This window comes from Anoplophora glabripennis, unplaced genomic scaffold (genome assembly GCF_000390285.2).
Source record: "Anoplophora glabripennis isolate ALB-LARVAE unplaced genomic scaffold, Agla_2.0 scaffold363, whole genome shotgun sequence".
Lineage (NCBI taxonomy): Eukaryota > Metazoa > Arthropoda > Insecta > Coleoptera > Cerambycidae > Anoplophora > Anoplophora glabripennis.
Window position 1 is genome coordinate 69,797 of NW_019416470.1, and position 15,817 is coordinate 85,613.

General features: G+C 32.7%; 3 protein-coding genes across 3 annotated transcripts in view; 2 read left to right on the top strand and 1 right to left on the bottom strand.

The window, feature by feature from the left end:
- Positions 1 to 15,817, bottom strand: part of LOC108912049 (adenylate cyclase type 8) — a 122,404-nt gene that overhangs the window by 13,415 nt on the left and 93,172 nt on the right. The window contains exon 11 of the mRNA XM_018717206.1: positions 135 to 274. Coding sequence (XP_018572722.1) covers positions 135 to 274 — 140 coding nt within the window. The remainder of the gene's footprint in view (positions 1 to 134; positions 275 to 15,817) is intronic.
- On the top strand, positions 1,101 to 4,308 carry LOC108912051. The gene is made up of 2 exons (XM_023454626.1): positions 1,101 to 1,156; positions 2,921 to 4,308. The coding sequence occupies exon 2, from the start codon at positions 2,931 to 2,933 to the stop codon at positions 4,224 to 4,226; it is 1,296 nt and encodes a 431-aa protein (XP_023310394.1). The 5' UTR covers positions 1,101 to 1,156; positions 2,921 to 2,930; the 3' UTR covers positions 4,227 to 4,308.
- On the top strand, positions 10,353 to 12,215 carry LOC108912050. Its single transcript, XM_018717207.2, has one exon. It carries the CDS (start codon positions 10,414 to 10,416, stop codon positions 11,788 to 11,790), a length of 1,377 nt encoding a protein of 458 aa, XP_018572723.2. The 5' UTR covers positions 10,353 to 10,413; the 3' UTR covers positions 11,791 to 12,215.

Here is a 15,817-nt window from a genome sequence, read left to right on the forward strand (position 1 = left end):
ATTCGATTCGAAACTACTAAATACTTTCAAGAGTAAATGACGATCGCATTCTAAACTCAAGGGAAAATTTTTGTTTCGGTATCAAAATAACGCGAAGAAAAATATAAGGATATTGTTGAGGATGCTATGTTTACCCTGGTTTTCCACCTGATTCCATGTGGTTAGCCAGTCTGACGTCTGATGACCAAATATCGAATTGCCATTTTCTTAATCCTATGACACCACATAGCACAGATCCCGAATGGATTCCAATTCTCATGTCTAGGTCATCTACCTGCAAACATTTTATAGGCGTGACGAAAATTTATATCTACTCTCTCATTTTCAAAAACACATTACATAAAATTGAGAAAATATACATATTGCCAACGTCTTTATTTATTATTTAGGCACATTTACTGCCTAGGCATTAGAATAATTTTTTTGCCGTTCTTTAACTAAAGTAATTATATTTATTGTAAATATTTATAGAGAAATTAGATCAGCCTGTAAGGGATATCCTTTGTCCTGTTTGTTTTGAAACATTTTCTTCATCTATTTAGGTTGGTGTTTTAACTAGTAGCTGGTTTATGAACTATTGAAGCCTCAAAGTGGTTGAGTTATTTAAAAAATCGCTTCCAGCACTTGATGTACTGGCAGTAAGAATTTTTTTTTGCTAACAACTGATTTACGAGTTATTGACTCTTCAATGTAGTCTTCAGCTACCGTTGAAGATTTCCATCCACCATATATTCTTAAAGTTGTGATATCAGTTCTTGAATTTATTGATGGTGTAGCTAAAGTTTAAATGTGGTGTAGTTAAACAAATAACTATCGTTTATTGACGATTTATTGACGGAAACAAACATTAATAGTTAAATGTATGTATAATGCGCCAAGTATTCTAATCAAGTCATTAGTATTAGTGTAAAAATTGCATAATTTTGGTAAACATACGTGAATATCATTATTCATATATATTTAACCAAAATACCTTCCTTTGTTTATAGCTTGTACATAAAAATTAAATATTAGTTCACGATAACACTGATAACCTTGGGTTGTCTGATACAACATTTGCCAACTAGTTAAGTATTCATGATAGTCATTAATTAAGTGTTAGGTTATGCTCTTGTGATAAAATTTGCCGTTGTTGTTGAGAGTTTCGATAAAGAAGGTAAGAAATTCCTACAGACAAATGACAATGTGACTAAATTAAATTAAGTATAAACGAGCTAAAATAATTTCTTGCAAATTATCCTGATTGTTCTAATTGAGAACGATATAATATTTTAAGCCACAATAAGATTTAAAAACAAAGACGACAAAGACGTGGCTTGAGTTTACGTTTGAGGGAGACTTTAGTAATGTAATTATAAATATATTCTATTCTCTTATGATACCACAAGATACTTGACAAGTTATTGTTCATCGTAATACTATTTAAATATATGAAACTAGATAACAATAAAAAATGATCGTTTTATAATATTTAATCAACATCTTTTATTTCATTTTTGTATGTATCAATTAATATACAGGGTGTCCCAGAAGTATGGAAACAGCACAATAACTTTCGAACAATGCATTTTGAGGAAAAATGATTCAGACAAAAGATTTAGGATTTTCCCCTGGCTATTCAATGGTGACCCTAGATTTGACCTTGACCTTGCCTTCAATGTTATTTAAAGGTCAAGTTAATTTTTTCATATGGGATGCCCTACTTTTGACCCCGGAAATGAAGAGAGCGGAAAATTTTTCGTTCAGATATGTCCTTGACCATTTTCTGAATTTGACCTCTGATGGTCATTAAAGGTCAAATCAAGGTCACACATGGTTTGGCGCGCTGTCTTGAAAACAACGGGTTGCAAAAAAATGACCATAACTAACATTGTAGGATTTTTCCCTGGCTATCTGACGGTGACCCTTGATTTGACCGTGACCTTCACCTTCAAAAACCGCACTATATCAATTTTGGCAAAAATCGGTTGATTTTTGAAATCGCGTCCGCTATCTTAGATCCGCCATCTTGGACTAAAATTCCTCAAAAACAGATTTCAGATTCGTAGTCAGCAACCCCAAAAACACCCCTATACCAAATTTGGCGTAAATCGATAAATTTTTTGGAACCGCGTCCGCCATCTTGGACAAAAATTCCTCAAAAACAGATTTCAAATTCGTAATCAGCGACTCCAAACCCCCCCCCCCATACCAAATTTGGCGTAAATCGGCTAATTTTTTGGAATCGCGTGCGCCATCTTGGATCCGCCATCTTGGATCCGCCATCTTGGAAAATGGTCAAGGACATATCCGAACGTAAAATTTTCCGCTCTTTTCATTTCCGGGATCAAAAGTAGGGTATCCTGTTTGAAAAAATTAACTTGACCTTGAAATAACTTTGAAGGTCAAAGTCGAAGTCAAATCTAGGGTCACCATTGAATAGCCAGGGAAAAATCCTAAATCTTTTGTCTCAATCATTTTTCCTCAAAATGCATTTTTCGAAAGTTATTGTGCTGTTTCCATACTTTTGGGACACGTTGTATGTATTATCTTAGGTTGCTTGAATTTTATATTTAACGACGACAGATGGTATAATATTTCATATATTCAGGAAATAAATGTATAATTAACATAATTTATAATAGTAAAAATCAATAGGTACTTATACATTGATTTACTTATTACCAATTTCAATAATAGATTCAGTTTTCTATGAATTGATTCAGTTCATTCAATGTCGGAAAATTATTTTGTTGACTTATTATAAAATATTAAGACACTGTTAGAATAACAGCAAATTATTTAATGAATTTAATTATTATAATAATATAAAATGTAATTGTAATGTAAAATAAATAAGTTTTTCTTATAATATGTTACGTTTTTAAAATCCGCAAAAACATCTACTAGATACTAAATAGTAAAACAAATTTGATTGTAGATTGCTGAGTATGACAGACAACGACCACCCCACAAACGAAGCTGAAGAATTCGAAGAAATATGTAAAGATGATATCACCAAGACGGTGGAAAACAAACTTTCCACATCAAATCTTGTGATTTTGAGATACACCCTCGAACCCCTTATCCAACGGATAGGGCTTTTAGGAGACCATAGCCTCCTACACGTTTCACTACTGGATGCAGAAGGGGAAGAAAGGAATATTTCGTTCTTCTTGAAGTTTTTCCCGAAATTTGCAGCTCCAGCAAGTTTTGCTGAAGGCATCGGAGCTTTCAAAAAAGAAATGTTCGTCTATGAGCTTTTCGATATATTCAAAACTAGCGATATTAGCCTAATATCTAGCGTCACGCCGACCTGTTACATAGCTCAGTATAACAAGTATTTAATTCTAGATAATTTAATTAGTGAAGGTTACAAGACTTTAGATAAACACAAAACCTTGGATTATGAAAGTGTGCTAGTTGTGCTTCAATCTCTAGCAAAATTGCATGCGAGTAGCATAATTTACGAAGAGAAACGATCTGCTGAGCTAGGCGAACACTATAGACTAATTGACAACTTCGAGCAACAGCTAGAAGAATCTTTCTTCAATGACCGCGAAGATTTTGTCAATGCAAAAGGTGTCGAGGCTTCGATCAAGTGTGTAGTGAACGAAATCGATATTTTTGACTTTTCTGATAAGCTTGTGTCAGGCAAAAGTTTCTCCAAGGTTGCCAAGGATTTGTGCTATGAAATCTATAGACTAGTGAAGCCCTCCAAGAAGTTCCGAAACACATTATGTCATGGCGACTTGTGGGCAACGAATTTTTTGCTCAAATACGATTCAAAGGACCAGTCTATAAGTGGATGTAAATTTGTAGATTTTCAATGTGGCAGATATGTACCACCTGCTCAGGACGTGCTTTCGTTTCTTTATTTGAACACCAACAGAGATTTCAGGAAAGACAACATGTACAAAGTTATTGGCATGTACTACAGTTACCTGGAGAGACATCTGAAAATGGCCGGTTTTAATATAAACAATATCATTCCTTTCTCCAATTTCATGGAAAGCTGTGAAGAACAAAAGCTCTTCGCTATTGTCCAGACGGCGATATATTTTCCGTTAATTCTGATAAGCAACGACGAAGTCGAGGCCTACTTTTCGGATAGAGAACTTAACGAAAAAGCTTTGTTCGAGGACAGGAGCCATCTGGTGTTAGCACACAAAGACAAGGATGAGTCTTATACCAAGCGTTTGAAGGAGTCCATTCAGGATTTGAGGGATTATTGCGAGTATATTTGAATGTTCACTTTGGATATTTTTGATTTAAAACACGGTGTTTAGAAAAAAGATTTATACTAAATAAAATTTGAATTTATTAACACTAGTTGTAGACGTTATAATACAAATCTGATTTACCACTTTTTTAACTTATAAAGGAGGACAACAAATACACTGTGATTCATAGCATATGCTACACAATATTGAAAATCGAATTAAAAAAACATATTTTTGGTCAAATAATTTCTTTAATTTATTTTACACCCTTAACAACATTTTATAATAAATTACACAAAGATAAAATAAAGAACTATTTAATAATTTACATTATAGGAAGAAAATATTGGGAGAAGTTAGTACTACTAATTTCAATAACGTGACATTAGAAAAAAGATGATTAAAAATTGGTTCAGTTTCAACTTTATATCAAAATCAGTTCTACATAACGGAGACGTGTGTCTTTTTATTGCGAAAATTATTAATGAACAGTAGCATGCAAAGTAGAATCTGATGGCACGGTTAAATTGATACATCTTTTTACTAAATATTTTCCTACTTACAACGACATGGCGATAGATTTAGCAACAGATTCATTTAAAAAAGAATTCTATTATTTGGAGTTCGTACCGGAATTAAATGATTTAGGATTAGGAGATATTACGAACTTTCTACCAAAGTGTTATTTTTCAAGAACCAATGAAGTGTTAATATTCGAAGACATAACTATGATGAATTATAAAACTGTTCATGTAAGTGTAACATACAGCTATGAAATGTTGTTAATTACAATTAAGCAACTAGATAAAATTCATGCTTCATCCTTACTCTATGAAGAATTACTATCCAAAAAAACTAACGAAATTGTAAGGATTGATGTAAAATATCCAGATAACGTTAAGGAAAAAACTATTTGTAAAAAGGAAACTCTTGCTAAAAAAACTTTTGACTGTCCAATTACAACATTTTTAAACATGTTAAGCAAGTTTCCTAATATTCCTAAGAAATTTTCAATGGAGGAATTTCAGAAGAGAGGTCAATTAGCATTCGACTCGCGTTTCGAAAAAGTGAAGAAATCTTATAGATTTAGAAACGTGCTTTGTCAAGGAGACTGCTGGGCAAGCAATATATTATTTAAAAATTATAAAGACAACATGCCAATCGACTGCTATTTGGTGGATTATCAGTTAACCAGATACTGCCCCCCTGCTCACAACTTAATGCTTTTATTTTACATGTCCACGACCAAAGAAACCAGAACAAATTACAAATCTAAATTACTTCGGGAATATTATTCGGAACTGTCGAACATTTTACAAAGATATAAAATTGATTTGCAGAAGATATATACTTATCAACAGTTCCTGGAGAGCTGTGAATATATGAGATCTCAAGTTCCCTGCCACGCAGTTATGATTTTACAATTTGTGTTGTTTCCAGAAGAAAATTTGAAAAATATTTTTAAAGATAAGGAGCAAGTTAGCAGATTGTTGTATGTGTGGGGGCATACGCACAAAGAATGAAGGAGATAGCAGATGAATTATATGAAATTTGTGAAAATATGAAATTGTAGCATGTACATATAAGGATTTAGACGATTAAAAATGATTTATTAAATTTTTACTTTATAAATTTATTTATATTTTCACCGACTTAAATGTACATTAATTTAATTTGTAACTATACTGTATACTAAATAGTAATGTTTATAAATCACGTAACACTCTTTTTACGCAAAATTTGACATGGGAAAGAAAAAGACTAGCCTTAAAGTTTGCAACTGTTCTTTATGACTTTTAGGAACGACTGTTACAAAAACGCGAGGTTTATATTGAAAAAATCGGGACGCTAATTCTGAATAGTATTTATTTCATTTAAATAAAAGATACTTAACGAACTAGAAAACTATTTCCAGCGATTTCTCTTGGTCGATTTATTAATCAAATTTTGTTTCCCGAAGTTCTAGGGCCTATACTTTTCCTAATATCGTACCTCGCCGACCTTAGTAGGATGCCCTGTACTCTATTTATTGTAATACATATTTATCATTTCCAATTTCCAGGTTCTCGGGTTTGGGCTTGCGAAGGTTCGTCGGATCGGATTTTTTTTGTGAAGAATAATAAATTATATCATTTGACTCTAGCATACCATGGGGAAATTTTTTTATTGATTGAATGAATAAGCATTTTAAATGACGCAAAAAATTAATAATAATCAAAATTGTCAAAATTTATTCAGAACCTCTGGAATCATTCTGCAGATACATCTTACATAAAAAGAGGTAAATATTTGTAGCCGTAAATTGTGTATTGCTTCTTTATCTCGTTTTTTTTTTTGTAGAAAACAGAAAGATTGCTAGTTCAGTTTTAGGCAATAATCAGGTCTACATACAGGGTGTTAAAAAAAGAGTGTAAAATATTTAAGGAAATAATAATATGAACCAAAATAAGCAGAAAAGTCTCAATAAACATGGGTCCGCAAAGGAGCGGTTGCGGAGATATAGAATGTTTTATGTTTTTAGCCCCTTTTTTTATTTTACAAAAACGTTGTGTATTTTCTTATAATAGTTGGTTGATGTTTAGTGAAATAAACAGTACGTATTTGACAGTTGTTCTCAGTGTACAAGTTTTCTTTCGCTATGGGTGGTTACTCTAACGCAGAATTAACAGACTGCATTTCATGTATGGTCGTGCTAATGGGAACGCCACCGAAGCGCGACGTCTTTATGTTGATGCTTATCCAAATCGCCAGATTCCTTCACATCGCATGTTTGGAAGAATTCATCAAAGATTGCGTGATACCGGTTCCTTGAGCAAACAGTGCCATTTATCCGGAAGACCAAGGTCGGTATCCACTTCTAGAGCAGAAGAAGAAATTCTAGCGCTGGTAGAGCAGAATTCAGGTACGAGTGTGCGGAGAATATCAGCCGAGGTAGGAATTAGTGGTCCTGTTGTTTGGAGAATCCTTCACGAGCAACTGCTTTATCCATACCATATGCAACGAGTACAGGCCTTAAATCCAATAAATGATCATCAAGCAGGTTTAGTTTTTTGCCGCTGGTTTCTACGTCATGATGCTGAAGACCCTCGTTTTCTTGCAAACATTCTTTTTACTCATGAGGCCGGGTTCACAAGAAATTGAGTGTTTAATTTTCACAATACGCATATTTGGGCCGACGAAAATCCTCATGCTCTAATAGAATCTGGACATCAGGCACGTTTTTCCTTAAACATTTGGATGGTTATTGTAGGTGACAGGTTTCTAGGTCCTGTTGTTTTACCAAACCGATTAACAGGCGCTGCTTATCTCAACTTTCTGCAGAACACACTGTATGAGTTTTTGAAAGACATTCCTTTCAATCAGAGGCAACAAATGTGGTTCCAGCATGATGGTGCTCCAGCTCATTTTTTCATGGCCGTTAGAGAGCATTTACACCAAACTTTTCCACATAGATGGGTAGGAAGGACCGGATCTGTTTTATGGCCTCCAAGATTGCCTGATCTGAACCCTCTAGATTTCTTTGTTTGGGGATATTTGAAGACATTAGTGTATGGTACTCCTGTAAATAGCCTGGAAGAGCTGTAGCTACGGATTAATCAAAAGTGTCAAGAAATCCAAACCAAGGAGGGTGTTTTCGAAAGAGTTCGAATATCGTTGAGACGAAGGTGTCGTGCCTGCTTGGAAATGGACGGAGGGCACTTTGAACGTTTTTTGTTTGTTAAAAGCTTCCTTTGTCGGTTTATTCCTAATAAAATAAAATGTTTGAAAAACGAATAGCGGTCCATATCTCCGCAACCGTTACTTTGCGTACCCATGTTTATTAAGACTTTTCTGCTTATTTTGGTTCATACTATTACCTCCGGAAATATTTTACACTCTTTTTTTAACACCCTGTATACAGAGGGGCAAAAGTACCTTCACGATTTTTAATTTCAATTATTCTTTCTGGAATTAATATTTATTGATTTTCTTTTTAGATTAAAATAAATACTTGGGAGTTTCGATAGGGAGCGGTACACGCCTGCAGAAAGGATAAAGATCGTAACTTTTCATTTAGAAAATGGAAGAATCATCACTTTTATTCAGATAAACTTCCGACGATATTTTAATGTCAGATATATGCTCCTTCTAACCATACGATATTGCAATTTGTAGCCAAATTTGAAGAGACAGGATCAGTAGAAGCCGCAAGAAGGGAAGGCCGCAAACAGCAAGACCCGCTGAAAAGATTCAACGTGGGCAGGAAACTGTTCACGAAACACCAACAATTTCAACACGAAGACGTTTTTTGCAGCTAGGGATCAAACGACGATCACTGCAGCGCATTTTGAAACAAGATCTCCAAATGCATCCGTATTAAATCCAGCTGGTGCAACAATTGAGTCCACGGGACTTTAATACGCGTCTAGAATACAGCCGAGCCATATTAAATCTTGCAGACGTAGAGGAAGGTTTTGTAAACAAATTATGGTTGTCAGACCGAACACATTTTCACCTATGTGGCTACGTAAACAAGCAAAATTCGCGGTATTGGGGTCTACAGAATCTACAATTAATTCACCAAAGACCTCTCCATAGAGAAAAGGTTACAGTATGGTGCGCAATTTCAGCCCAAAGATTAATCGGGCCCTATTTTTTCCAAGATGAAGTTAGTCACACACTATTGGTAAATGGAGATCGATACAGGGAGATGTTGGAAAACTTTTTTTTCTACTAACAAGAAGATCAACACTGCTGGTTTCAATAAGATGGTGCCACTGTCCATACTGCCAGAGGGTACTTTTGCGCCACTTGTTATTAGTTTTCATTAAGAAAACGTGTCTTTTATTCCAAAAATTATTAGTAAATAAATATTCAAGTGAAATAATTTATTTTTCTAGACTTTTCTTTTAAGCTTGTTTTCTATTCTGTGTACTAGTAAGTGTGAATAATCATGTTAAACTGGCTTATCAATACAACGAATTATTCTGTCTGGCCAGTAGGTATTAAAAAATAAGTAGGTACCTACTATATTTGCAAAAATATTTTTGCACCTCGACTTATTCACTCTATCCAAATTTGTATTTTTGTAACATTGTAAGAAAATTTCGTACTGCTTTAGTCTTTACTTACTATTTAAAATTTTTAAAATAATTGTTAAATATTTTTTTTCCATTGCGGCGGCCAAATATACAATTAAAAAATTATTATCAAAACTTACAATTTTTTTTTGGTCATTACTTGTATAAAAACTATAAGAGTTCCTGCACTTGACAAAATACTTTTGGAAAAGAAAATAATAATTAATTAAGACATTCAGAAGTACCTAACTATACGATGAGTAGAAGCATAATACAAATGTTTGTACTAAAAGAATAAATTATGCAAACTATTGAAATTAAGATAAATTAGTTTTATTAGTTGACATATTTATTATATTCATTTTACAGCTGTCTGACAAAGTCGTCATGTAAATAATTAAGGACATTGTCTTTGTTATTAATTTATAAATATACTTCTTGAAAACAAATAAAAGATAACATTCAATATTTAAAGTAAAAAATGACTATCCTCAAATCTCAGTCGGATATAATTTTCAGACAGTAAACTACAAATATTAAACATGAACACTATAGAAAAAGAGTCCTTAGAACTTTGTGAAACTATTTTTCATACTTTCCTAGTTGCAGATAAAATTATTTTAAATCATTTTGTAAAATTTTCCCATGGTACGGAAAAAACAGTTGAAGTAATTTTGACAACCAAAGAAGATGAATACATATTTGTGTTGGACTTACCTCAAAACGAAGTCGATGCTGAAACTGATAGTCATTTTTACAACTGTTTGAAGTGTGCTGATAATAAATATGACATCAAAAGTGTTACAATAAAAGGATATGACGCTGTCGAATTTGGCAAAATAGATATTGAACAATTATGGGTAATTTTAGAAAAGCTCGCTGAGGATCATGCAAGATGTATAGAGGAAAGTAATTTGGAAAAAAATAATAAACATAAAACTGTATCGCGTAAACGAGAGTCATTCTTTGTTACCTTGCAAGGGATTGTAGCTGAAATGGATGAAGGAAATATGGATGTAAACACTCTCAGAGATGGGATTAAAATGATTGAAGATTCTTATGACACATTATTGAAGTCAAATGAAGACATCGTGTTTGTTTATGGCAACATTCTTCGAAGAAAATTGCTTGTTAAAAGTTCAGATAAATCGATGCGAGAATACAAAATACTGAGTACCAAGAGAGAACAAAGTTTTCCTTTAGTTTACGATTTGTTATTGACGATTTTTTCTTTTACTGATCAGAATATACGACAGTATCATTTTCATCAATTCCTCGATCATTATTATAAATGTTTGCAAACGAAAATGCAGAAGTTATCCTTGGACGTAACGAAGTGTTTGCCGTTAGCGAGGTTCCAAAGTCAGCTTCACAAATTTCTTCCCTTTGTTAAATTAGATATTTTAAAACAATGCTGCCAGGCATTTATAAATGAAACTAGCAGAAAAAAATTGAAGCAGTATGAAACAATCCGTGTAGCGATCTTAGAAATCATCGAGTGCGTTTCGCACCCAAATTTATCTCGAGAGGACTGTTATAAGATTCTAAAAAATAAAATTGGTTCAAGTGATTATAGACTTTTGAATTATAGATTAATACCACTACAAGAGCGCGAAGGATATTTGGGAGATTATTTTAAATTAAAAATTGAAGTAGAATATGCTGGTACGGTTAAATTGTTACACCTTTTTTCTAAATATTTGCCGACTTACAGCGATATGGCAATGGATTTAGCAAAAGATTCATTTAAAAAAGAAGAATTCTATTATTTGGAATTCATACCTGAATTAAATGATTTAGGATTAAAAGATATTACGAACTTTCTACCAAAGTGTTATTTTTCAAGAACCAATGAAGTGTTAATATTCGAAGACATGACTATGATGAATTATAAAACTGTTCATGTAAGTGTAACATACAGCTATGAAATGTTGTTAATTACAATTAAGCAACTAGATAAAATTCATGCTTCATCCTTACTCTATGAAGAATTACTATCCAAAAAAACTAACGAAATTGTAAGGATTGATGTAAAATATCCAGACAACGTTGAGGAAAAAACTGTTTGTAAAAAGGAGACTCTTGCTAAAAAGACTTTGGACTGTGCAATTACAACTTTTTTAAACATGTTAAGCAAGTTTCTTGATATTCCTAAGAAATTTTCAATGGAGGAATTTCAGAAGAGAGGACAATTAGCATTTGACTTGTGTTTCGAAAAAGTGAAGAAATCTGATAAATTTAGAAACGTGTTTTGCCAAGGAGACTGCTGGGCAAGCAATATATTATTTAAAAATGATAAAGACAGCATGCCAATCGATTGCTATTTGGTGGATTTTCAGTTAACCAGATACTGCCCCCCTGCCCACGACTTAATGTTTTTATTTTACATGTCCACGACCAAAGAAATCAGGACAAAATATAAATCTAAATTACTTCGTGAATATTATTCGGAACTGTCGAACATTTTACAAAGATATAAAATTGATTTGCAGAAGATATATACTTACCAACAGTTCCTGGAATTATGATTTTACAATTCGTGTTGTTTCCAGAAGAAAAATTGAGAAATATTTTTAAAGATAAGGAGCAAGTTAGCAGATTGTTTTATGTGAACCGAGACATTTTTATAGAAGAACTGCAATATGAGGGGGCATACGCACAAAGAATGAAGGAGATGGCAGAAGAATTATATGAAGTTTGTGAAAATATTAAATTGTAGCATGTTAAAAATTATTTAATATATTTTTTATTTTATTAATTTATTTATATTCTGATGTCCTTAATAGTATATTAATTTATTTTGTATACACAATTATTTTTATAAATCATGCAACATTCTTTTTACGTAAGACCTGACAAAGTAAAGAAAAAACTAGCCTTAAGTTGCCAATGTTCTTTATCATTTTTAGGGAGCTTGTATAATATTCTTAAGAAAATTGTCGATTTTTCAGTAACCAAATAAAACAATGTAACTAATTATTGTTGTTTCCGCCACTCTGCAGTCACAAAGGTGGCAAATTCTGATGCTGACCAGATAGCATTCAAGTGCATAGAGGGATGGAAGTCATCTTCAGTGGCTGAATCTTATATAGGCGACTCAGTACCGTGCAAGATTGTAGTATGGAAAAAAATACTCCTTGACTATTTGATCTGTTGAATTGAGTCACTCCACAACATTTGCAAATAGACCGGAAGAAAGAATTCGAGAAAATTGGACATTTATTTAAATAATTTTTGAAAAAAGTGTTTAATTTATATTCTGTAGAATGTTTCATTTTAATAATATACAGGGTGTCCCTGAAAAGGATGGACAACGCTTGACCACAGGTTCCTTGGATGAAAATAAGACTATTTAATCTAACTTACCTATATACAAAAGTGCACGCCTACTGAGATATAGCCTTCTAAATATAGAATAGATAACCAAGTTTTTTTCAAATAATTTGAAAACTAGTTTTCTTAGAAACTTCAAATTTGGTATACTTATTTTTTTATATAAGCGCAACGTAAACAAAAAAAATGGTGATAATACATGTACAGGATGTTCTCTTTCTAGTGCCTGTGCGCCAAAGGCTATCCCGTAATTTTTTGTGTGTACGCCAGTTAGGCCAGAATTTATATTTTTAAGAATAAGCACTATTTTAGAAGATTTTTTTGCTCTTATAAAATTTTGATATCATTTATCGATTTCGAGTAAAATTAGCATATTTTTATACATTAAATATAGGCAAAAATTCCGATTTATAAAAAATAATCCACAAAGCAGGGAATAATAATGAAAAATCAAAGCAGAGAATAATAATGAAAAATTGTCACATTAAAAAAAAATTACTATACATTTTTATTCTTAGTATTATCAATCAATAAAATAAAAATCATCACTAATATTTTAAATAAACAATATCAACTAATAATGTAAGAAAGTCAACATTAACATTTTAAATAAACCTAAATTGATATTTGCAATCACATTAAAATAATATTACAGTAAATGCTCAAAGTGACTTCCTTGTTCTTAAACGCAAGTATTAGTTCTTCGAAAATTAAAATGAATTTTATCCAATAATTGTGCATTACCTCTCATAACATTCATTTCATGTTGTATTCTTTTTCATTATTCGTTTTCTGTATTTACTGAAAAGTTATATACTGTGGTCCTCAACGCTCCCCAACAGGAAATAATTACATGGGTTTAGATCCGGAGATCGAGGTGGCCATTTTAAAGAGGCATTATTTCCTCTACCTATCCACCTGTTAGGATAGTAACCTGTAATAACTGGTCTTTTAATACTCTATTAACGGAACTTTTTGAAAGACAATCTCTGCCGCTAAACGCCTTGTATTTACTTGAGGAATTTCTTCGACCCTTTCCAAAATTTGTTCCTCCAACTGAATAGTTCCGGCCGTATGTTATCAACGATTTAATGTTACAGGTAAAAAACGTCTTGTTTCCCGAAGGCGTCTCTCCGCATTAGCAAATGTTTTGTGATTTGGAATTCTTCGAATAGAAAATCTTTCAGCATATGTTCAAACAGTAGCACAACAATTTCCTTCACAATAACCCAAAACTAATAACATTTCAGTTTGTTCGGCAGAAGTATAAATTGCAATAAAAAATAAACTAAGATAAAATTAAATCACACCTAACTTGACACTGAACCTCTTAATTATTGTTATGAATTTGTTTCTTTTTTATATGATACCTCCTACTAGACTGTTATAATTATCTTAATCTGATTTTATATTATTTAATGTGTAAAAAATGCCAATTTTACTCGAACTTCATAAACGATATCAAAATTTTGTAAGGGGCAAAAAATCTTCTAAAATACTACTTATTTTTGAAAATACAAATATACGGGATAGCCAGTGGCGCACAGGCTAGAAAGAGAACATCCTGTATATGTATTCTCACCAAATTCTATATTTACATTGCCCTTGTATAAAAAAATGTGTATACCAAATTTGAAGTTCCAAAGAAAAACGGTTTTCAAATTATTTGAAAAAAACTAGGTTATGTTTTATATTTAGAAGGCGTGCATTTTTGTATATACAGTGTAGGAAAGTACCGATGGTCTATCAGAAGTTACGTGAGAGGTATAAAGTAAGCCATAGAAATCCATGTGATAGACAAGGATGGCTATAATGAAGGCGTCTAATAGTCAACGCCCATTTCGCCCTTCCACAAATAAGAAGTGGATCTTATTTGTGGAAGGGCGAAACGGGCGGTGACTATGAGAGGCCTTCATTATAGCCATCCTTCTCTATCGCATGGATTTCTATGGCTTACTTTATCGCTCTCACGTAACTTCAGATAAACCATCGGTACTTTCCTACCCTGTAGGTAAGTTAAACTAAATAGTCTTATTTTTATCCAACAAACCTGTGGTCAAGCGTTGTCCATCATTTTCAGGGACCCTGTATAAATGGTTACATAATTTCTTAATTATATCCTTTTTTTGGAGCGTAGAGTCAAACTTAAAAGTCAACATTGATTTTTGTGAATTAATATTTTAGTAATTTGTAATGAAGCGTTTAATTTTCTGTATTATAAGAGTTTGAAAGTTAACATTATAAACCAAGTTGTGTTGTAATTTATTTATCAACAACGTCAATGCCCTTGAAACTGATGGCATTATATCACAACTCTTTCCAGTAAACATATACCGACGTTTGACAAAATCAATTTTATTTCTCTGCCGCTGTAAACAAGGAACCCATTTCAGTACAATCCATTGAATTTGATGTTATTCGTGAATTTCCAATATCGATTTTCATTCGTTTGATGTAATTGCCAAGAGGAATTAATTTTAAATATGATTTCTATCTTTTATTGAAAAAATATAAGGCTACTTAATTTATTTAACCGACCACAAAGACGTAAGTAGTCGAACCTTGTTACATTGCCGCTTCTTTACTTTATTTTAGAACTTCATTTTGTTACTTTTGCGTGCTTCCGGTCAATTGGTGTAGGAAGAGCGTTCCAAAATGGCATTAGCTAACTTAATTTTAGTCTCAAGTTAATGACCCCATCAGTGTAATCGCAGCAGGGCTCCAATGATTTAATTCAGCTTTCAGATAATAACAATTAGCCAATGGGATCTGTTCGTTGCTCGACCCTTTGATTTTTCTGGCGGAGGGAGCAATGACTTTTCACGATTACGTGCTTCAGAAATATACTACCAAGCTTAAACTTATTAAATATAGGAACAGGTCAATAGACTACTTTGTGTTAAGGGAGACGTTTTTATAGGAGGGTTAGAATACGAAGAAGCCTATGGACAAAGGATGAAAAAATTGGCAGAGGAATTGAATGAAAATAATTTGTTATAGAATATTTCTGAACAAAATCGAGCGATAGACGAGTGAGTGAAGATTGTGAAAATGCATTATAATTACGGAGAGTATGTAGCTGAGACTGTGCGCAAATTACGTAGAATTTTCGGTGGAAGGAACACCCCGAGTGAAACAACTGAAAAAATTAGTTGCCAAATTTGAATAAACAGGTTTGGTTGCAGACAATAAAAAAACAGGCCAGGAACATTTCAAAAAGCA